The 21,805-nt window shown below is 49.8% G+C and overlaps 1 protein-coding gene across 1 annotated transcript in view; it reads right to left on the minus strand.

Annotated features, from left to right (window-relative positions):
• Positions 1-6,522: 6,522 nt before the first annotated feature.
• SHD (Src homology 2 domain containing transforming protein D) overlaps positions 6,523-21,805 on the minus strand; it is a 32,682-nt gene continuing 17,399 nt past the window's right edge. Inside the window, exons 4-7 of the mRNA XM_056867516.1 lie at positions 18,738-18,821; positions 15,739-15,922; positions 9,810-9,929; positions 6,523-6,714 (exon numbers count right to left, since the gene is read on the minus strand). Of these exons, the coding sequence (XP_056723494.1) occupies positions 6,528-6,714; positions 9,810-9,929; positions 15,739-15,922; positions 18,738-18,821 (575 nt within the window). The 3' untranslated portion in view covers positions 6,523-6,527. The remainder of the gene's footprint in view (positions 6,715-9,809; positions 9,930-15,738; positions 15,923-18,737; positions 18,822-21,805) is intronic.

Raw genomic sequence — 21,805 nt, forward strand, 5'->3', positions numbered from 1 at the left:
GGAAGGACCACACCAGGGTATAATGCCAGAGAATCCACCTTCCAAAGTGGCCATTTTCTTCAGGTGAACTGATCTCTGTCGCCTAGAGATCACTTGTAACCCCAGGAGATCTCCAGCTACCACCTGGAGGCTGGCAACCCTAGCCAGCATCCTTATACCCACAGTCAGATGCCCGCCCTGAACACCACCAGTAACAGACCTCTGCCACTGTTTTTCCTCCAGGATGCTCTGGCTCTTAGAGGTATACTGCCTCTGAACATGGAAACTCCATTTAGCATGAATAGCTGTCGATAGACTTCCATAAGAGGGGGCTTACTGGATCAGACCAAGGGTCCAGCTAGTCCAGTATGTTGTTTCTCCCAGCCTGGGAAGAAAAAAGAAGAAGAAGAAAAAAGAAGAAGAAAAAAGAAGAAGAAAGAAGAAGAAAGAAGAAAAAGAAGAAGAAAGAAGAAGAAGAAAGAAGAAGAAGAAAGAAGGAGGAGGAGGAGGAGGAGGAGGAGGAGGAGGAGTTGGTTTTTATATGCTGATTTTCTCTACCACTTAAGGGAGACTCAAACCGGCTTACAATCCCCTTCCCTTCCCCTCCCCATAACAGACACCCTGTGAGGCAGGTGGGGCTGAGAGAGCTGTGACTAGCCCAAGGTCACCCAGCTGGCTTCATGAGGAGGAGTGGGGAAACCAACCCGGTTCTCCAGATTAGCCTCTGCCGCTCATGTGGAGGAGTGGGGAATCGAACCCGGTTCTCCAGTTCAGAGTCCACCGCTCCAAACCACCGCTCTTAACCACTACACCAAGCTGGCTCAGAGGTAAGCTACTTCTGTACATGGAGGTTCCAATTGGTTCTCGCGGCTAATCGCTGTTGTGAGACCAGTTCTCCCGGGAATTTGTCTGACGTGCTTTAGAAAGGACAGTGGTCACCACCACATCTTGTGGCAGTGAGCTCCACAGCTACTCATCTGGGCCAGGACCCGTCTGTTTTGACACCTGATACTGTTGGCTCTGCCTCTGAGGCAGGGGCGCACTGAGGCGTGGGCTTTAAATACATATTTCCTTTCATTTGCTATCTTGGTTGGGTGGTTCTGTGGTGTGGATGGTTGGTTTGTCTTTTTACTTACTGTAAGTCACGGGAGACGTCTGAGAAATTCCAGATTGGATTATGACCCATCCCTGATGTTTGATTAAACAATAACTCTTAAAAAGGAGGGCCTGGAAACACGGAGCCGATCCAAAATGTAATTGCTGCGAGAAGCAGAGCCCCCGATCTCCCCGCTGCCTGCCAAGACTTTGCGGTCTGATTTGCTATTAATGCCTTCGGAGCAGGAACAGATGAGTCAGGGGATCTGGGCTTACGGGAAAGGTTTGTGATTTCCCTGGAGATCTCCTGTCACCACCTGGAGGTTGGCAACCCTAGGTGGGACCAAGCAGTGATCCAGGCATGTGGCAGAGGTGTCCACGGCCGCACCCTGCGGCCCGTGGACACCTCTGCCACATGCCTGGATCACTGCTTGGTCCCGCCTAGGGTTGCCAACCTCCAGGTGGTGACAGGAGATCTTTTGCTATTACAACTGATCTCAGGCCGACAGAGATCAGTTCACCTGGAGAAAATGGCCACTTTGGCAATTGGACTCTATGGCATTGAAGTCCCTCCCCTCCCCAAACCCCACCCTCCTCAGGCTCGGCCTCAAAACCTCCTGCCGATGGCAAAGTGGGACCTGGCAACCCAATCCAGGGGGTAGCTGGAGATCTCCTGCTATTACAACTGATCTCCTGCCAAGAGAGAGCAGTTCACCTGGAGAAAATGGCCACTTTGGCAATTGGACTCTATGGCATTGAAGTCCCTTCCCCTCAAATCCCGGCCTCCTCAGGCTCTGCCCCAAAAACCTCCCACCGGTGACGAAGAGGGACCTGGCAACCCTAATTATATAGTATTTACTTTCAAAGAACGAGAGCTTTGTTTGAAAAGTGGGCTTGCTACGGAAGCTGGTAGCAACCGTTCTCCCCCAGACCACAAATGCCACCTATCTAGGGTTGCCAACCGCCAGGTGGTGGCTGGAGATCTCACACCATTACAACTGATATTCCAGGCACCAGAGATCAGTTCCCTTGGAGAAAAATGGCCAATTTAGAAGGTGGACTCTACGGCTAGGGTGGCCAGGTCCCTCTTCGCCACCGGCGGGAGGTTTTTGGGGTGGAGCCTGAGGAAGGTGGGGTTTGGGGAGGGAGTCCAATGCCATAGAGTCCAATGGCCAAAGCGGCCATTTTTTCCAGGTGATCTGATCTCTATGGGCTGCCGATCCCCCCCAGGGTTCACTTCCAGTTCTCCAGGAATTGCCCAACTTGGAGCTGGCGAGCCTAGCTTTGTGATTCAAACCCAGAACTTGCTGATCCGTTTGGCCCTCCTCCTCTGCCAGCTGCTAGAAGCCTCAAGCTGGGCGCACATGATTGCTGGCACCTGCAGGCTTACGGTGGCAAAGGTACCGTTTTGCTGCTCAGTGGGAGAAAAAGCACGCCGCTCTTGCAGCCGCAAAGATGCAGGGTGGGGTGGGGGAGAGACTCCACGCAGTCACCAGCCCTTGCCAGTAAATAAGCGCCAGCCCGTTGGAGGCGGCAGCCAAGGGAGCGCCAGACCTGCCATAACTCTGATCTCTGCCTCTTTCACCTTGAAGTGACAGGAGATGCGATTGGCGGGACTGCAGGTTTCTATGGAGACAGGTGTCCTCTAGGAGGCAAGGCTGGGGATGGAGCCAGGGCAAATTGGGGCGGGGGGGCCGGGGACACAGAGATGGAGGTGAGACAGACGGCTCATGTCCTTGGGAAAAGGAGATGGAGTTGGCACCTTGGTGCCCGTTTTCCCCGCTGCCTGGCATGCCACTTATCCTTGTGTGGTACAGGCTCACTTTGGAATGCCTCCCCCCAAAAGAGGGGTTTGGGGGCCGGTTAAAAAGGTCTGCATCAGTACACACGTTCTCCCCTTCCCCCATTACATTTCTGCTTGCCATAGCTGGGTCAGCCCCCGCCAGTCTCGAGAGAACTGGCCGAAAGAGGCAAACAGGAAAGCAGGTTTCGAAAGGGGAGGGTCACCTTGCAGAGAATTGGCTGAGAAGAGCGGTCCAGCTAGGTTCGAATCCCACCAGCCAACGACAGCCCTCTAAAAGATTCACGCCAGCTGGGAGCATCCTCGATCCATTTTCATCCATAGTAGCTGCAGGTAAGCCATAAACAGAGGCCGTAAAACCGGCAACCGCTGCTGGGAGCAAGCATTTAACAGGGCACCGTGTTCTCTGCGTATGTACAATGTAGTGGCGGGGCTACAGTCTGGTAGACCCGGGTTCAAATCTCCACGCTGACATGAACCTTGGGGCTGTCACTCTCTCTCAACCTGACCTATCTTACAGGGTGGTTGTAAGGAGGAAAAGAGTAAGGGAGAATCAGACATGCCATCTTGCATTCTGTGGAAGAGGAGTGGAATAAACATGTACTAGATAGATGGATTCTGTTGTATTCAACCCACTGAGTGGCAAGGAGTTCCGCAGGATACAACTGCGTACCGAAGAGTTTCTCTAAACCCATTTGTCTGAAAATGTCAATGTAAGGCCCCAAATGCGTTCATTCTAGGGTTGCCAACCTCCAGGTAGTAGCTGGAGATCTCCTGCTATTACAACTGATCTCCAACCGATAGAGATCAGTTCACCTGGAGAAAATGGCAGCTTTGGCAATTGGACTCTATGGCATTGAAGTCCCTCCCCAAACCCCGCCCTCCTCAGGCTTCGCCCTCAAAACCTCCCACCAGTGGTGAAGAGGGACTTGGCCACCCTAGTTAATTCACTATTTTTTGCGACCAGTTTTCTAAACTTCTGCATGCCTCCCCAATCCCTCACAGAGTTCCTTCCAAGAAACAAAGTGGAATAAAATGGCCAGCTGCCTGGATACTGCCTTCCCCTCCACTGAAAGCAGATGCTTTACATTGCTTCAAGTTAAGGCCAGCTTTTCACTCCAAGTAAGGGGAGTAAAAAGCTGGCCTTAAGGGAAAATCATACCGTTACTTAAGGGCCAAGCAAAAAGGAGAATGGGCACCATTAATATCTCAAGTTTTGCTTGTGATCAGCAAATGCAGCTTTACATGGCCAGACTCATGCATATTTCACAATTGCACTATAGAAGAAGAAGAGTTGGTTTTTATATGCCGACTTTCTCTACCACTTAAGAAAGAATTAAATTGGTTTACAATCACCCTCCCTTCCCCTCCCCACAACCGACACCCTGTGAGGCAGGTGGGGCTGAGAGAGCTGTGACTAGCCCAAGGTCACCCAGCTGGCTTCACATGCAGGAGTGGAGAAACAAATCCAGTTCACCAGATTAGCCTCCACCGCTCATGTGGAGGAGTGGGGAATCAAACCCGGTTCTCCAGATCAGAGTCCACCGCTCTAAACCACCGCTGTTAACCACTACACCATGCTGGCTCCCTGTGTGTAGAAGTGTAGAAACTATTCAGTCCTACATGCACATGAAATGTGAACTCATACCCAATTTGTTGATGGCCAAAGCCCACCAGATCTTTTCATGATGGTGTCCTGGCCTCTGTCTAGATCCGGAGTCTTCACAGTCATGGAGAGACTTGCATTTCGGCCCCCATACTCATTTCAAGTGCAAGAGAAACCCAGTTGCGGGGAAGAATGCTGCTGCCAGGTTCTATCCCTACAGGGCAGCAAAAGACCCCATCCCAGGTAATAAACAAATGAAAAAAAAAAGCCACATGTGGACTGTAGAGTTTTAATGCAAAGGCAACACCATTGTGGCAGGGAGGGGCATATATTGCACCAAAACACAGAACACGGTCCCACACACAGACATCCGAGTAAACATGTGACAAAGATGGCAAGAATGACGGGGGGGGGGGGAGGAGAACTGATAGAAATAGGGTTGCTCGAATTCATCTTCACGAGCCTTTTCACCTCATCTGTGTTTGGCGCTGGGGCTCCCCCTTCCTTGGCACCATTTGATACCACTGTTATAAAAATACACTCCAATTGTAATACTTCTGCCAAATTTTATTAGTGGAGTCGGGGAGGCGACTGTGGAGTCAGCCACATTACAGAGAAACTGTCTTGGATACTGGGGTTTTTGACCCCAAAGATGAAATTCAGTGACTTTCCTGTAGCAGTATAAGGGCCGTTGCACAGTGAGATTTGAACTCGGGGCCTCCACATCTCCATATTGCCCTTTCCTCCCTGATGCGATGCCATTCCATTGCTAGTTAGGGGAGGGGCTGTGGCTCAGTGGAAGACCCTCTGTTTTGCATGCAGAAGGTCCCAGGTTCAATCCCCAGCCAAGTTCAGGGGGAGTGGAAATCAAAACCAGCTCTGGAAACCCCTCTGCATTTTCTGGGGCTTCACAGGTGTGTGGCATAGCTGAACACCCGTTTGGCCTACCCAAAGCTCTATTGAGGGATGCTGTGTACATTCAAATAGACTGTGGCAGGTTGAAGAGGATTGCTGGAATGCACACCCCTAGGGCAATATTTTTGGGGGGCTACCAAAGCGTACAGCTTCCCCCCACCCCCCAAGCAGGGATGGAAAACTGAAAAATCATGAAGAGGAGCACAGCAAACCTCAGATATGACAAGAATTGACATGGCTGATGGAGAAGAGCTTTTGCTTAGTCCAAATCTCCCTTCAAGAGTCCAGCTGCTCTGCACATTAGGTGCCTGGAGATCTCCCGGAATTACAACAGGGGTCCAGGTTACAGAGCTCAGTTCCCCTGGAGGGAATGGCTGCTTTGGAGGGTGGACTCTGTGGCATGATACACTGCTGAGGTCTGTCCCCTGCCCAAACCTCTCCCTCCCCAGGTTCCACCCCAAAAACTCCAGGTATGTCCCAACCTGGAGTTGGCAACTCTAAGGCAAGCCATGCATCTTTGCAAGAACAGTGCTATTGGGGCTGTCTGCAAGGCCTCTGGGGAGAAGGGACAAGCACAGGTCCGGTCGACTCCTCGAAAAAACTCAGCATCTCAGTTTACACAAACAAGATACACTTTGCAAGAGGTGAGCTGCAAGGACTATACGGAACATCTTCTCAGGGTAAAGGGGTAAATGCCCCATATGCAAAGTTTCTACCCCGGTCCACTCCAAGGTTGTTGGCAAAAGCTCACCTCTTTCACCATTTCACACAAACAACATAAGCTTTGCAAGAGCTGAGCTGCTAGACCAACCCAGAGAATGCCCCCATTCACTTCCACTAGCCTGCTGGAGACAGGTAGCCCCATAAGAGTTCCAGCCTACCTTGGGAGAGACAGAAGGTGGGGAAGGGATGCCAGGGGGCTTGTCAGAAGGAACTTGGCACCATTATTGCTTGAAAAACAGGAGAGAGCAGTATCATGTAACTCTCCATGATGTGAGAATCCCAAAAGGAGAGGAGAAAGATTGTCTGTCAGTCGCCCCAACTAGACACCCCTGCAGTCCGGACAATCATCCTGCCAGTCTCTTTGGATCGAAAGCAGCTCCCCGCCACCCCTCCTCTACAACTGTAGCTTTACAGAGTCTGAACAGCAACTGGATAGAGCAGAGAGAGGTTTTCGGCACCCTTGACGGGCAGCTCTTGTGCGGTGTAATGATGGATCACCTCTGGGACGCTGTCAAAAGGAGCACTGTTTTGGCCCAGGATATACTTGCTGTCCTTGGTCCGGGTAAATTTCATGTGCATAAACCCTTGGCTGCTCCTGTGGAAAGTTCAGAAGGCAAAAATCAGGAGTGGGGAGGCACAAAATCCAACATCCCAAGCACCTGGGATTTCGCTGCACAGGGAGTCCACATCACACACACAAGTTCCTAGTCCTCATGGTTGTCAGAGGCACACTCAAAATCATTCGGGCATTTTTGCACAATCTTAGAACTGATTTTCCAGAGAAGTCCCAGAAGAGGAAGAGGAAGAGGAGAAGAGGAGGAGGAAAAGGAGGAGGAAGAGGAAGAAGAGGAAGAAGAAGAGCTGGTTTTTATATGCCGACTTTCTTTACCACTTAAGGAAGGATCAAATTGGCTTACAATCACCTTCCCTCCCCCTCCCCACAACAGACACCCTGTGAGGTAGGTGGGGCTGAGAGAGCTGTGACTGGCCCAAAGTCAACCAGCAGGCTTCATGTGGAGGAGTGGGGAAACAAACCCAATTCACCAGATTAGCCTCCGCCGCCCATGTGGAGGAGTGGGGAATCGAACCCGGAGTCCACCGCTCCAAACCACTGCTCTTAACCACTACACCACGCAAACTGGGGATCCAAGGGGGAAACGCCTCCCCTTCACATGTGCTGGTCACTGGCAGAGATGAAGCAAACGGTGCCCCCGACAGCAAAGAAAGGGGAGGGTGGGGGATCATGGGGGCGGCGCAGGGTGGGGTCTCGTGTCGGATGGAGAAGCCGTTTTGATGTTACGGATCTGACAGAACAGGGAGGAGATGAAAGCGACCGGCCGGCCAGGCCGATTGGCTTGGTGTGATCAAAGAACCTGGGCAGGGGAAGGGACTCCGAATGCAAACCTCTGGCCCTTTGATGGAAATGAGAACTGCATTTTCTCTTTGCTTTTCTCTCTCCCTAGGGGATCCACCCAGGGAGACAGGGAAAAAACACCCCCCCCCCACACACACACACACTTTTATGTGTAATTTTTGTGCAGAAAAAGCCGGAAGAGGGATAACTCAAACACTGGCCAAAAGGACCTCACTGTGCGGAACCCCTATTTCCCCCCCACCCCCATTAAAAGGGATTCATCTGACTTTGGAGTGAGGGGATGAGAAAGCCAGGGATCGCCCTCAATGTCACCCCAAAAACCAGACAGAGGAAATGGTTTTCTGCACCAAAGAAAGGGGAAGGACCCAAAGAAAATTTCTGGGGAGCCATGGTAAGGACACAAAGCCAGCCATTCATAGCTTCAGGGAGTACCAATCCGAGGAGGAGGCTTCTGCCTGCATCTCTGCATGAGTCCCCGCTCGGGACTTGCCCTTTTCCAACATGCCTCAGTCGGGGGCCAGTAGTTCCAACATAAGTCTTTAAGAGCAGATAACTCAATCTCTCCCAATATGGAGTGGAATTTTTTGGCCTACAAGGAGGCTGCATGTTGCATCTCTGCATGTCTGCAGAAGCAGACTGTTTGATTTCTGCTACTCATGTTTGTTTTCATTTGGGGGGGGTGATAAACTGTGTTTCAAATGCGCATTTTAACATTAGCTGTATTCTGTAGCCCACCTTGAAAGTGTCACTGAAAAGTAGCATGTAAAATTTTTTTTAAAAATTGCGTGGGCACCTGCCGACTTTGCGGTCCTGGTAAGCAGTTCCCGAACTCACCACCCACCATGGCTGCTTCCCTCAGCCACCATCCACATGAAAGGGTTGGGTCAGCAAAGGCTTTGCTCAGATGACTCCCCCCACCCGGCACTAGTGAGGGCGCAGCTGCAGCGCAATGAATATTTCATCACGCTCCTCACAAGCAGTGCAGGGGGGCGCCAGGCCCCTTCCAGGCTGCCTCCCATTCCACAGCTGATGTTCAAATATTTATCCCAGTGCAATAAGGTGAGAAGAGGAATGTTTGCTTACTTGGAGCCAGGCACCTCTTGGGATTCCCCACGAGACCGGAGAATCTCTTTTCCCCTCCCGCTTGCTGGGTCAAATGAGGTAGAAAGAACACCCTGGGGTCAACGGCACATGAGTGGAGGGGAGGGGCTGTGGCTCAGCAGTAGAGCCTCTGCTTGGTATGCAGATAGTCCCAGGTTCAATCCCTGGCACCTCCAGTTAAAGGGACCAGGCAAGTAGGTGATGGGAAAGACCTCAGCCTGAGATCCTGGAGAGCCACTGCCGGTCTGAGTAGACAATACTGACTTAGATGGACCAAGGGTCTGATTCAGTACAAGGCAGATAGGAAGGGGCTGTGGCTCAGTGGTAGAGCATCTGCTTGGCATGCAGAAGGTCCCAGGTTCAATCCCCAGCATCTCCAGTTGAAGGGACTAGGCAAGTAGGTGATGTGAAAGACCCCTGCCTGAGAACCTGGAGAGCTGCTGCCGGTCTGAGTAGACAATACTGACTTTGATGGACCAAGGGTCTGATTCAGTCTAAGGCAGCTTCATGTAGGGGTGGGGGAATGGCTCAGTGGTAGAGCCTCTGCTTGGTATGCAGAAGGTCCTAGGTTCAATCCCCAGCATCTCCCGTTAAAGGGACTAGGCAGGTAGGTGATGTGAAAGATTTCAGCCTGGGACCCTGGAGAGGCGCTGCCGGTCTGAGCAGACAAGACTGACTTTGATGGACCGAGGGGGGTCTGATTCAGTATAAGGCAGCTTTGTGAGTCTCCCCTTCCATATGACTAATCCAGTGGTCCTCACCCCACGGTTGGAGAGAGACACGTTCGCAATTATCATCAACCGAAAAAGCCACAGAGCCAACGTGGTTAAAGTGTTGTATCTGGGAGAGCCAGGTTCAAACCCCACTCGCGCCACGGATGCTTGCTGGGTGACCTTGGGCCAGTCACACACTCCCAACCCTGACCCTGGCTAGTATTTGGGAGGGCGGCCTCAAAGGAGTACCAGGGCCCTGATATCACCACTGAGCTTCTCCCCCACCCCAAATTCCGCCTTCTGCGTTCTCCACCCCCAGATCTCCAGGAATTTCCCAACCCAGAGCTGGCAACCCGACCCCGTAACCAGGTGCAATTAATCTGGCTCCATCCCCTCCCCAGCTTTAGCCGTTGAGCAGGGATTGTCAAGGTCCCACTCTGGAAAAACTAGGCAAAGTGGGGTGGGGGACCAGGGAGCGGTGGGGGACCTGCACCCACTCACCTGAGCGACAGGGAGAAGTCGTTCCGGCTGGTCTCGCTGTTCCGTACCAGGTAGCTGCCTTCTTTGCAGAGGGTCAACAGGGCTTCGGCATCCGCTCGGCTGATGGTGCCGTGAAACCACCTGGTTGGGGGAGCAGACAAATGTCACCTGCTGCAGATTTCTTAGAGGCAGTGTGGTGTAGCAGTTAGAGTATCAAATTAGCATGTTAGAGTGTCCCCATCTTTCCTCCTTAAGTGGGGAGGGAGGACACAAAATATACGCTACTGCTGGATCTAAACAGAGCCAGGGGATACCGGGGGCGACTTTGAGGGGAGAGGCCCGGGTTCAAATCCTTACTCAGATAGGAAGGCCACTGAGAGACCTTGGGCTGTTCAGTTCTGTCTCACCTGACCCTCCCTTACCTCAGGAGGTTGTTCTGAGGGGGGGAAATTACAACCAGCTTGGGGAAAACGCTTCTGGGTAATGCCATTGATCAAGAGAAGACCAAGGAAAGATTAGGAAGACTTTACAAACAGTTAGAGCGGTTCCTCAGTGGAACAGGCTTCCTCGGGAGGTGGTGAGCTCTCCTTCCCTGGAGGTTTTGAAGCAGAGGCTAGATGGCCATCTGTCAGCAATGCTGATTCTGTGACCTCAGGCAGATGATGAGAGGGAGGGCACCTTGGCCATCTTCTGGGTCACTGGGTGTGTGTGGGGGGGAGATTGTTGTGAATTTCCTGCATTGGGCAGGGGGTTGGACTAGATGACCCCTGGTGGTCCCTTCCAAATCTACGATTTAGCTCTTCTAGATCCCTACACATTTTGCAATTTGCTTCATCAGGGTATCTTGTTGTATAGAAATATCTCAGCTCCCACCTTAGGAGCTGCAAAACATGAAGGGATCTAGAAGAGCTAAACAAACCCTCCCCCTTGCTCTCCTTTGCCTTCTTCTGCCTACCAGTGCGGTCTTGTTTTCCTCCCGTTTACTGTCATTGATCAGCCTGCGGAACTCCCTGCCTCTGAGATCTTTGGAATATGTTTTTATCCTACCCTTCCTCGTTATTTATTGAAGGCCCCATCCTGTTCATTGTCCTTTCCTTTTCGTTTTCAAGCTCCCACGACCCAAAGTTCTTGAGCAGTAAATGGGGAGCCTTTATTTCTTTAAAGAAAATAGGGTGGAGAGATACCACCAATGTTGTTCTTGGATCTCTGTCCACCAGCAAAACAGGGACTATTTTATCTTTTGTTACGGTGGTAGGTAATCTAATTAAAATAGGGGTAATCCATTGATCGCGATAAGAATTGTGTTGGAGACATTCCAACATCATATAAAATAGTGTGTCAACTCTCTTCATATCACATGGACAAACTCTATCTGAATAAGGTAAGTTATAGTATTTTCCATTTGGCATCGCAGAAGGAGTGGTCCTGTTAATTGTATTGGCAGGATGGATGGATGGATGGATGGATGGATGGATGGATGGATGGATGGATGGATGGATGGATGGATGGATAGATAGATGGATGGATAGATAGATGGATAGATGGATAGATGGATAGATGGATAGATGGATAGACGGATAGACAGACAGACAGATAGGTAGATAGACAGATAGACAGACAGACAGACCGATAGGTAGATAGACAGATAGAAGGATAGACAGACAAATAGAAAGACAGACAGGTAGGTAGGTAGGTAGACAGGTAGACAGAGATAGGCAGACAGACAGACAAATAGGCAGACAGACAGACAAATAGACAGACAGAGTCTAGTGGATTGATACCCTTTCCCTTTCCCATTTTATCCTCACAACAACCCCACGAGGTAGGAAAGGCTGCTAGAGAACAACTGGCTGCAGGTCACCAAGCCAATGGCAGAGCAGTAATTTGAACCCAGGTCTCCCAGATCCTATTCTAACCACCACACCAGGCTGGCTCGGAACTGGAAAGTAAACCCAAAGACTCACTAGTGGCTGCCGTAGAGCCAAAAGTGCACAAAGTCAAAAACAAAAGTAGCCAGATCTGTATTGGGGGGGCTGCATTTTAATAGCTGTAAAATGCTTTACAAACATTTGCCTGAAAAAGCAGAGTACAACTATAATACATGCATTCATTTATGTCGTTCTCATCTCGACTTTGTCCTGGCATGCTCAAGGCAGCTGGCAGATTGGGGAAAAATTGAACTAAAGGAAAAATCAATGCGCAACGGCCATAAAATAAGGCTCGTAATAATACAACAGGGTAAAATTGATAGCGGGTTTGAGCTCCTCCCTCCATGCCCATCAGCGGATGTTTTCCTGCAACTTCAGGATGATGATTTATTGGCACCGGGTCTTCCCGATAATTTGGTCAATAACATGGCTAATGAGAAAAAATTACGAGGACTGAAAAATAATTAAAATATCAACCATTTCCTGTAAATACAATAGCAAAACACATGCATTAAATCATCAATAAAGCACACAGCATTCTCAAACATTGCTCTAAACCCTTTCCTGAAAGAGACAGCTGGTTTGACATGCAGTGGCTCGGATCCAAAGAGCTACTTTAGAGGTGCCCCAGGGCTTTGGAGCGCACTATGGGGTTTTTGGTCTTTTGTTTGCAGAAAAGCAGCTCCCTCTCTGTGCACACACCTGTGGGTAAAGTGTCCTCAAGTTGCAGTTGACTTATGGTGACCCTGTAGCAGTTTCAAGGCAAGACAGGAACAGAGGTAGTTTGCCATTGCCTGCCTCTGTGTAGCAACACTAGTGTGCCTGAGTAGTTTTCTCATTAGGGTTGCCAACCTCCAGGCACTAGCTGGAGATCTCTTGCTATTACAACCGATCTCCAGCTGATAGAGATCTGTTCACCAGGAGAAAAATGACCCTTTGGCAACTGGACTCTAGGGCATCAAAGTCCCTCCTCTACCCAAACCCCACCCTCTTCAGGCTCTGTCCCAAAACCTCCCACCGGTGGCGAAGAGGGACCTGGCAGCCCTAGGCGGAGCCTAAGGAGGGCGGGGTTTGGGGAGAAGAGGGACTTCAATGCCATAGAGTCCAATGGCCAAAGCGGCCGTTTTCTCCAGGTGAACTGATCTCTGTCGGCTGGAGAGCAGTTGTAACAGCAGGAGATTTCCTGCTATTACCTGGAGGTTGGCAGCCCTATTCCCAAGCCCCATTCTAGGAATAGCCCACCTCAGAGTTGGCAGCTGTACCTGGTGCCACTGTGGAGAAGGCCCTGTCCGGCATAACCAATCATTGCAGCTCAGACAGTTGAGGGAACACAGCGCAGGGCCGGGAGGGCAAGTCCAAACGTCTCTGAGCGGGTCCTGAGAACAGCGCAGCAGTGCTTGCGAGCCCTTCCACCAGCCGTCCCCTCGCATTAGCAGGAAACAAGGACTCAGAGCATCTGCGGCCAACTGTTTTAATTCACAGGAACGGAAAGCAATTGGCACTCGCCCCTTGGCACAGGGCGACGCGCCTGCAATGGGCAACCCACGATCCTTTCTGTTTGCATTTTGCGCCTCTTACAAACGCTCTGTCCTCATGCGCCGCAGTGTAAATGGAGGGCTTTGGCACGAAGCCCGGTTTTAACGGAGGCCTTTACCGTTCGAGGGCTGAAAGCATTTGACGGCCGCTTGCCGGACAAAATACGCTCCCCCCTCTTTCTCCCTCCCCACTCTTGTTGTGAAAGAACTGTTCTCTCCACAGCCAGCCTGAGGAAAAAGGTCAAATCCGAAAACTGGATTGTAAACTTGCTGGCAGGGGACATCTTTTCTGCTTATGCTATAGAAATGGAATATAATTAATAACACAGCGTTCATAATAACATGGTTTCGTTTCATCCTTACCTTGAAAGATATCTCAGATACCTTTAATGTTTTTAATGAAAAAGGCAGCTGTCTGAATTCTTCTTCCAAGGAGATCTGGATGGTACACATGATTTTACCCTCTATCTAGGGTTGCCAACCTCCAGGTGGTGAGGAATCAAAACTATGCACTTGTACAAAGCTTAATAAAGCACATACACTGCAACTGCAATCACAAATATATTGAGGAAAACCTCACAATAACACTATCCAAAGGATAAAAATCCAGAGCAAGGACGTGTTGTGCACAATTCATCATACAAAATTGAGTGTATATACAAAGGTAATCAGGTACATTCACTTTCTATTATCCAAAATGGTAATGCATAAGTAAATAGTCCAAATGGTAATAATCCAATGCAAAACGGAATAATATTCAAAGCGGTTGAATATTATTCCGTTTTGCATTGGATTATTACCATTTGGACTATTTACTTATGCATTACCATTTTGGATAATAGAAAGTGAATGTACCTGAATTGTGAATTGTACAAGTGCGTAGTTTTGATTCCTCATACTCCTGTTTTGTACTTGTAGCCCTTGTTTGATTACTAACCTCCAGGTGGTGGCTGGAGATCTCCCGCTATTACAACTGATCTCCAGGCGACAGAGATCAGTTCCCCTGGAGAAAGTGGCCGCTTGGCAATTGGACTCTGTGGCACCCTTCCCCAAGCCCTGCCCTCCTCAGGCTCCATCCCCAAAATCTCCAGGTATTTCCCAACCTGGAGCTGGCAACCCTACCACCATCCCATTTTATCTCACAATAACCCTGTAAGGCAGGGTGGGCGGAGAGAGAGTGACGGACCCAAGGTCACCCAGAGAGCTTCTCAGAAGGGTGGGAATTTGAACCCGGACCTCAGTGATTCTAATCCACACACCTCACTGAATGCTCTGCTGTTCTCTTTGTTGTGGCCTCATTTAAAGGCAAAAGGAGTGTTTTACTTCAAGACACGCTGGAAAAACATAGCTATCCGGTCACGTTGGGAAATCCACCAACGAGAATAAGCGACCAACTTGCCCAACGTGGTACCTTCGTATTCATGCGCGAACATTTCCACAGATAAACACGCGAGGCAAGAGGTCCTCTTCCTTCATCAGAACTTTAAGTCCTAAAGATGAGGAGCGAGCCTGAACCCTGAAGGCTGATGATTCTAGAAAGCGACACCAGCCACATTTGAACGCGGCACCCCCGAGGCCGATTTGGGTCAGGAAAGGAGGACTCGGAGGAAGGGGAAGGCTGACATCTCCCTGGACCACGGTCCCGGTCTGGATCCTCTTGTTGCATTTGGCCTCAAAGAACAAAAACTGGGAACGACAATAGAAAACCAGACCCTACCCTAGTAGGAAGGGGCTCAAGACAGCGACCGGCATGCTGCTGAGTCATGTTCTCCTGCCAGAATTTTAGAAATTTAGCATTTATTTTATCTCATTTTAGTTTAATTTTAATTGGAGAGGTTGCTGTTTATTTCTAGCGGTCCCAGGTAATTAATTTCCTGTACTTCAGCAGGACTTATCTTTGCTATGGTTGTAAACCACGAGCCCGCGCCTGAGACGGAAAAGAAAACGGAGGAGGGACTCAGGCCAGCTTTCTCCAACGAGGTCTGCAAAACAACTGCAAATTGACGATTTTATTCCTTCTAAAGATGATGCAAGTGGCTTATCAGCTTTTTACTCTTTAAATAGATACGTCTGAGACCCTATCCCAGTAATCAGTGGTAGCTGTATGATATTGAATTTATAACATCATTATTTTACTGCCCCCTTGGATAAAGGGGGCTTTGGGAACCTTACCGTTATGATACAGTCATGATGACAGAGAGACCTTGCTCCCTTTCCAAGGAAGCCAGGCAGGCCAATGGGGCTCCCCCGACATTTTATCTGCACAACAATATCGGGAAGCAGATGAGGCAAGAAAAGAGAGAGAGACTGTCTCAAAGTCACTTCGAACTCAGGGCTGAGTGGAAGATTTGAACCCAAGCCTCGTTGGTTGACGTCCAACACTGTCTCTGGGCTCTCTCTTGTCTAACCCCAAAAAGTTTTCGAAACACATGTGAGCCTCAGTGCGTTACCCCGCCGCCCCCCCATGTCTCCCCCCCCATCACTTACGCTTGCTTCTCCAGTGGTAGCGAGGGGTCCACCCTCTCCGCCGCAGGGGGGCTGCCCTCCGGACTCTGGGAGCGGCTGAACTTGGAACTCCCCGTCAGGTGTTTCTGCTGGCGCCAGCGCTCCAGGTGCGCCGAAGAGGAGGAAACCGAGGACGTCCGTTCCCACTCGGGGGTCTCAAACTGCACTGTGGGGGGAGCAGGGAGAGGAAAGGGCCACAAAGGAAAAGGGAGAGTTTTACGGCGCTCTGCTCCAAAATAAGCCGTTTTATAATGAAGCGGTTGTTATTTCTAGTTAATAGGAACACCAGTAGCTAGTCCCACGCTGAAATATGGCACATTTTCAGTGGCTAAACTGGGCTATCTGTACAGAAAGATTCAAGTGATGCCACTTCTCTTGGGCAGCACCCATTTCAGACTGCAAGCGGCGACCGGCTCGCACGGATGTTGAACTCTAGCACAAAGTGGCACAAAACCCAGACATGCAGCCTGCAAGGGGTATAGCCAAGAAACCAATTGCTCCTTTGTTGCACGGCTATACAAACTCTGCTTAAAAACCAGAGCTGAGGTCCCTGGTTCACATGAATACATGAAGCTGCCTTATACTGAATCAGACCCTGGGTCCATCAAAGTCAGTATTGTCTACTCAGACCGGCAGCGGCTCTCCAGGGTCTCAGGCAAAGGTCTTTCACATCACCTACTTGCCTGGTCCCTTTAACTGGAGACGCCGGGGATTGAACCTGAGACCTTCTGCACGCCACGCAGATGCTCGACCACTGAGCCACGGCCCCTCCCTTAGCTCTGTCACGAGCTCACTAGGTTGCCTTAGGCAAACTATTGTGCAATATAAAAGAGCAAGAGTCCAGCCACACCTTTAAGACTAACAAAATTTCCAGAAGGATATGAGCTTTCGTGAGCCACAGCTCACTTTGTCAGATACTGACTCACGAAAGCTCCGACCCTGCCAGTAATTTTGTTGGCCTTTAAGGTGCTCCTTTAAGGTGCTCTTGCTCTTTCCTACTGCTACAGACAGACTAACACGGCCACCTGTTGCGACCTATAATGCAGTAGATCAATGAGAATATCAGTCTACCTTGCGTGGGAGTTGTAGGATTATCGAGAAAGTGTTGGAGATGCTCTGGAAATTGAACGCTAAGTATGATTACCACAGTTTAGACAACTAAGCTATTTACAAACGGCTTTTCCAACTGGGAAGGTGCCCAAATGGTAACGCAAAGGAGGTGCCCACAATACCAGCCACCCTAAAAAAACAGTCAAAAGAACAGAAGCACATAAAAAGGACACAGGTATATACACACACACCGTTAGTGAAAAGGAGAAGCAACCTAAGTGAAGTGTAACAAGCTGAGTCTCCTGGCCTTCTGAAATAAAACCATCTTGACTCTCAAGGCTCAGCGGGGTTGTAGCCCGGCTCATCTGTCTAGCAGAGAAACGTTCAAAATGTTTTTTATCTGTATTTCTCAGTGGATGTCGGCGGTCTAAATTACCTGGTCTTGTTTCTGCAGAGCAGCTGATGCGTTGGGAATCCTCCATTATTCTGTTTGGTTCTTTTGTAAGAACTCTGAATGGTGCGCAGTCGCAATATTCCATGCATGAGTTCCCACAGCTCTTTCGATTCATTCCTGCCTTTCTCCGCTCCCTGACACGAATTACGTGCATGGGAAAAAAATGTTGCTCTCCTCTCCCAAGCAATCTGGCCACCACTGAACACACAGTCACAGGAAATATTCTTTTTTTTGTGTGCGACGTCTTAGCAATGTGCGCGTGAGCCCCTCAGCAAAACCCCATCTGAAACGAGTCCAGATGCAATTCTGCGTATGATCGCACCACAGGCTGCTTTGGGGGGGGGTGTAACGCATTGAACACACATGAACACACGAAGCTGCCTTCTCCTGAATCAGACCCTTGGTTCATCAGCCTGCCCCCAATCTCACCCTAAAACTTTTTAAAATCCAAATATGCTCTTCAGTACTGGTAACATCTCTTAACAACCTGACTTGGCCGCAGTTTATAAGAATCCTGTCTGCCTGCTGTTACCCAAATATTCAAGGATTCCTCTTCCTGTACTCCTTCTATCAACGGGGCAAAATACGAACGCAGACTCCCTTCTCCGCCAGCATGGTGTCGTGGTTAAGAGTGGTGGACTCTAATCTGGAGAACCGGGTTCGATTCCCCACTCCTCCACATGAAGCCTGCTGGGTGACCTTGGGCTAGTCACAGCTCTCTCTGAACTCTCCCAGTCCCTCCTACTTCACAAGGTGTCTGTTGTGGGGAGAAAAAGAGAAGATGATTGTAAGCCGCTTTGAGACTCTTTAAAGGTAGAGAAAAGCAGGGTATAAGAACCAACTCCTCTTTTTCTTCTTGATTTTTGTCTCTGATCCATGAGGACTAGCATCATTCAGATGTGAAGTGAGAATCAGCAATGCTGATTCTATGACCTTAGACAGCTCACGAGAAGGAGGGTATCTTGGCCATCTTCTGGGCATGGAGTATGGATAACTGGGGGTGGGGGTGGGTGGGGAGGTAGTTGTGAATTGCCTGCAGTGTGCAGGGGGTTGGACTAGATGACCCTGGTGGTCCCTTCCAACTCTATGATTCTATTATTTTGCCATATGGACTTTGATATTATCCTGTTCCTCGCCAGGTGTCATGCCCTGCCATCAAAAACTTAATGAACAAACTTTTAAAAAGGTCCTGTGCCTTTTCTCCTGCACAGAGATATTCGACTGGGAAGCTCTATCTGTTGGATGTCTGCCCCTTCCGATAAAAGCTTTGGCCATAAAACCGCACCCCAGCGACCCCCCTGCAAAGCGGGAATCAAGCAACCACTGCCCCAGCAATAGTTATTCCTCCCTCCATCCTTGGGTTCCCCATGCATGAAGGAGGAAGAAAGGGAAAAACTATTTTGATGGTGGGGAAAACTGAACAACAGCAAAATTGGGAGGTTTGGGGAGGGGGGGGAGGGTTAAAACAAGACATCACCTTCCGGATCTAGGGGTTCCTCTGTCCCCGTGAGCTGTCCCACCGGCGGTGGCCAGGGTAACACTTTAGTCTCCTTAATGTCTACTGTAGTGGGAGCAGAGCAGAGGAAGGAGGAGAGGAAGAGGAGGAGATGGGAGGAAAGGGGAAATGGAGAGAAGAGGAGATGGTGGGTTGAGGGGGAATGAAAGCCAAGAAGGTCAAGAGGAGAGATGTTTGCAGGAAGGGAGAGATGAGAAGGTGGAAAGAGCCACAGGAGGGGAGGAAGGGGGAAGAGGAAAAGGGAGGAGAGGAAGGGAGAAAAGAGATGGTGGTGGGGGAAGGAGAGGAGATGGGGGAGAAGGGAAGCAGAAAAGAGGAGATGAGAGGGGAGAAGGGGGAGACAAAACAGACATGATAAAAAGAAAAGATCTAATGGCAGACAGACGAGGGAAGAAAGGCAAGATGCCCTCCCCTTCCCCAGCCCCTGTCCCCCTTCACAGTCACACTAAAGCTTCCCTTCAAATGCTCAGGGGTTAATTCTCAGCTCCCCCCCCCCCCGCAGGGGCTCTTTCCCCCTCCCCACAAAGCCCTGCCAGGAGACACCAGCATGCTGTATGTGGCCCTCCTGCCTCATAGAACTGGTTGGGGCGGGGTTAGGTATGAATTAACGTTAGAAACACACAAGTCCCCCTTGAATTCGATTTCCCTCTTACAGTGTGAAATAGCAAGAAAGACGTGTCCTTGATGGACCTTCCTTGCCTGCATTTCTGCTTCCCCACTGGAAAGAGGCAAGCATACAGCAGGGACTCAGGCAGACATACATCAGGCAGCCTCTTCCAAAGTTAAGCAGGGGGCTCATGGTAAGCAAGCCAGAGCAGTGACTCATGCAGAGATGCAACAGGCACCCTCCCCTGAGGATGGATGGCTCTTACTGCATTTGCCCCATGATGCTTTTGAATGATCCAAACATGGCCAGTTACTGAAATGACTGGGAAGCCGCACAGAAGTTATGTTCCTTCTGATCTACATTTTGGAAATAGCATCCTTCACCAAATCACAGAAGGAACCGGGGGGCATGTTGAATCCAGACACCCATTTTCCTAGTAGTAACCCTATATGAATTTGGCAAGCAGGGAGGAAAGATTTATAATGCGCCTGCGTAAACATTGGGAGAAAGTGGGGGGGGGGGAGAGTAAGGTTAGAATAGAATAGAATCATGGGTTGGAAGGGACCACCAGGGTCATCTAGTCCAACCCCCTGCACAATGCAGGAAATTCCAAACTACCCCCCACACCCCCAGTGACCCCCCTACTCCATGCCCAAGATGCCCTCCCTCTCATGATCTGCTTAAGGTCATAGAATCAGCATTGCTGACAGATGGCCATCTAGCCTCTGCTTAAACACCTCCAGGGAAGGAGAGCTCACCACCTCCCGGGGAAGCCTGTTCCACTGAGGAACCGCTCTCACTGCTAGAAAATTCTTCCTCATGTCTAGACAGAAACACTTTTGATTTAATTTCATCCCGTTGGTTCTGGTCTGACCTTCTGGGGCAACAGAAAACCACTGGGCATCTATGCAGCCCAGCTTGGAGAGCAACTCCAAACCTCAAAATCCATCCCAGACACTGGTTCTGGTCCAACCTTCTAGGGCAACCGAAAACAACTCGGCCCCCTCCTCTCTATGACAGCCCGTCAAGTACTTGGAGATGGTTATCATAGCATCTCTCAGTCTTCTCTTCAGGCGAAACGTACCCAGCTCCTTCAACCTTTCTCCTCCGACGCATGTGCGCTCTCCCTGGCGCATTAGGAAGCAAGAAGGCACCTGGTGGGAGCTCAGCCCAGCTCCAAAACAGCCGTGGGTTTTGCATCGTTCTCCAGCTCGTTCCACCGTGACGTGAAGCTCAAAAAGAGCCTGCCTGCCTGGCAGATGGATCTCCAGCCATTCGGCATGATGAGATGTGCGAAGGAAAGAGAAGGGTTCCCAAGTGCCTCCCCGCCCCGCCAAGGAAGGCCAGCCGTTCAGCGGCTGCCTACCTCCAGCCACCAGAACTAAGAGATGGGTCTCTCCTGGGTCCCAGCCCCCCCCCCCCCGCACGCCTCTGCCTTTATTAACTGCTGTTTATGCTTCTCTGGTCACCAGCGGGAGCCGAATCGATCATCTTCAGTGGCCCTGATAAAGTCGAGCCGAGGGGAGAAGAGGGGATGCATCTCAAGAAGTGATTCTGAAATGGAGGAAGACTGCTGGGGAGGGAGGGATTATTGGGGGGGGGTCTTCTGTCAATTCAGGGCCAGCTACGGAGAGAAGCAAGGGGAGGCCTTGTCAAAAGGACCCCGGTCCTCAAAGCCCAACAGCTTTGCATGGAAAGCCCAGGTAGAGCAGAGGCAGAATACTAATAGTCTGCAACATAATCCAGGCTACGGGGAAATTACTCAGGGTGTTCGAGCTCCCCATCCTCTGTAGGGTGGCCAACCTCCAGGTACTGGGGGAAAGTATAGTAAAGGCTCTGTAAACGACACACGAACTCTTATTCTATAAGCCAGTGAATTTAGTGACAACAGTGAAAATATTACATACATACAAAACTATCAAAGGAAACTTATAAAAATAACTATAAGTACAATGTGATGCAATACAAAAATATATTTTATAGGCTTATCACGTTCAATAACTTATCAGTCTCTTAGAATTTTATACTGTTCATAAGCTTGTTATTCCTTCAGGAACAGGGAGAAGGATGATGGACGATAGGTGGAGAGGAACGCCATCCGGATGCTTTGCGTTTTCACTACCCCGTGGGTAGCTTCATCAGCTCTTAGCAGCTAAGAGCAGAGCAGCCTAGCAGGCGCGTGAAACTTCAAACTTCTGAGAGATTGTATATATTTGGTAACTTATTGAAGGAGCTTAGACTCCAATTGAAAGGAGAGCTGATTTTTTTTGTAATATATTTTTGTATTGCATCACATTGTACTCATAGTTATTTTTATAAGTTTCCTTTAATAGTTTTGTATGTATGTAATATTTTCACTGTTGTCACTAAATTCACTGGCTTATAGAATAAGAGTTCGTGTGTCATTTACAGAGCCTTTACT

The sequence above is a fragment of the Euleptes europaea genome, chromosome 2 (genome assembly GCF_029931775.1).
Source record: "Euleptes europaea isolate rEulEur1 chromosome 2, rEulEur1.hap1, whole genome shotgun sequence".
NCBI lineage: Eukaryota > Metazoa > Chordata > Lepidosauria > Squamata > Sphaerodactylidae > Euleptes > Euleptes europaea.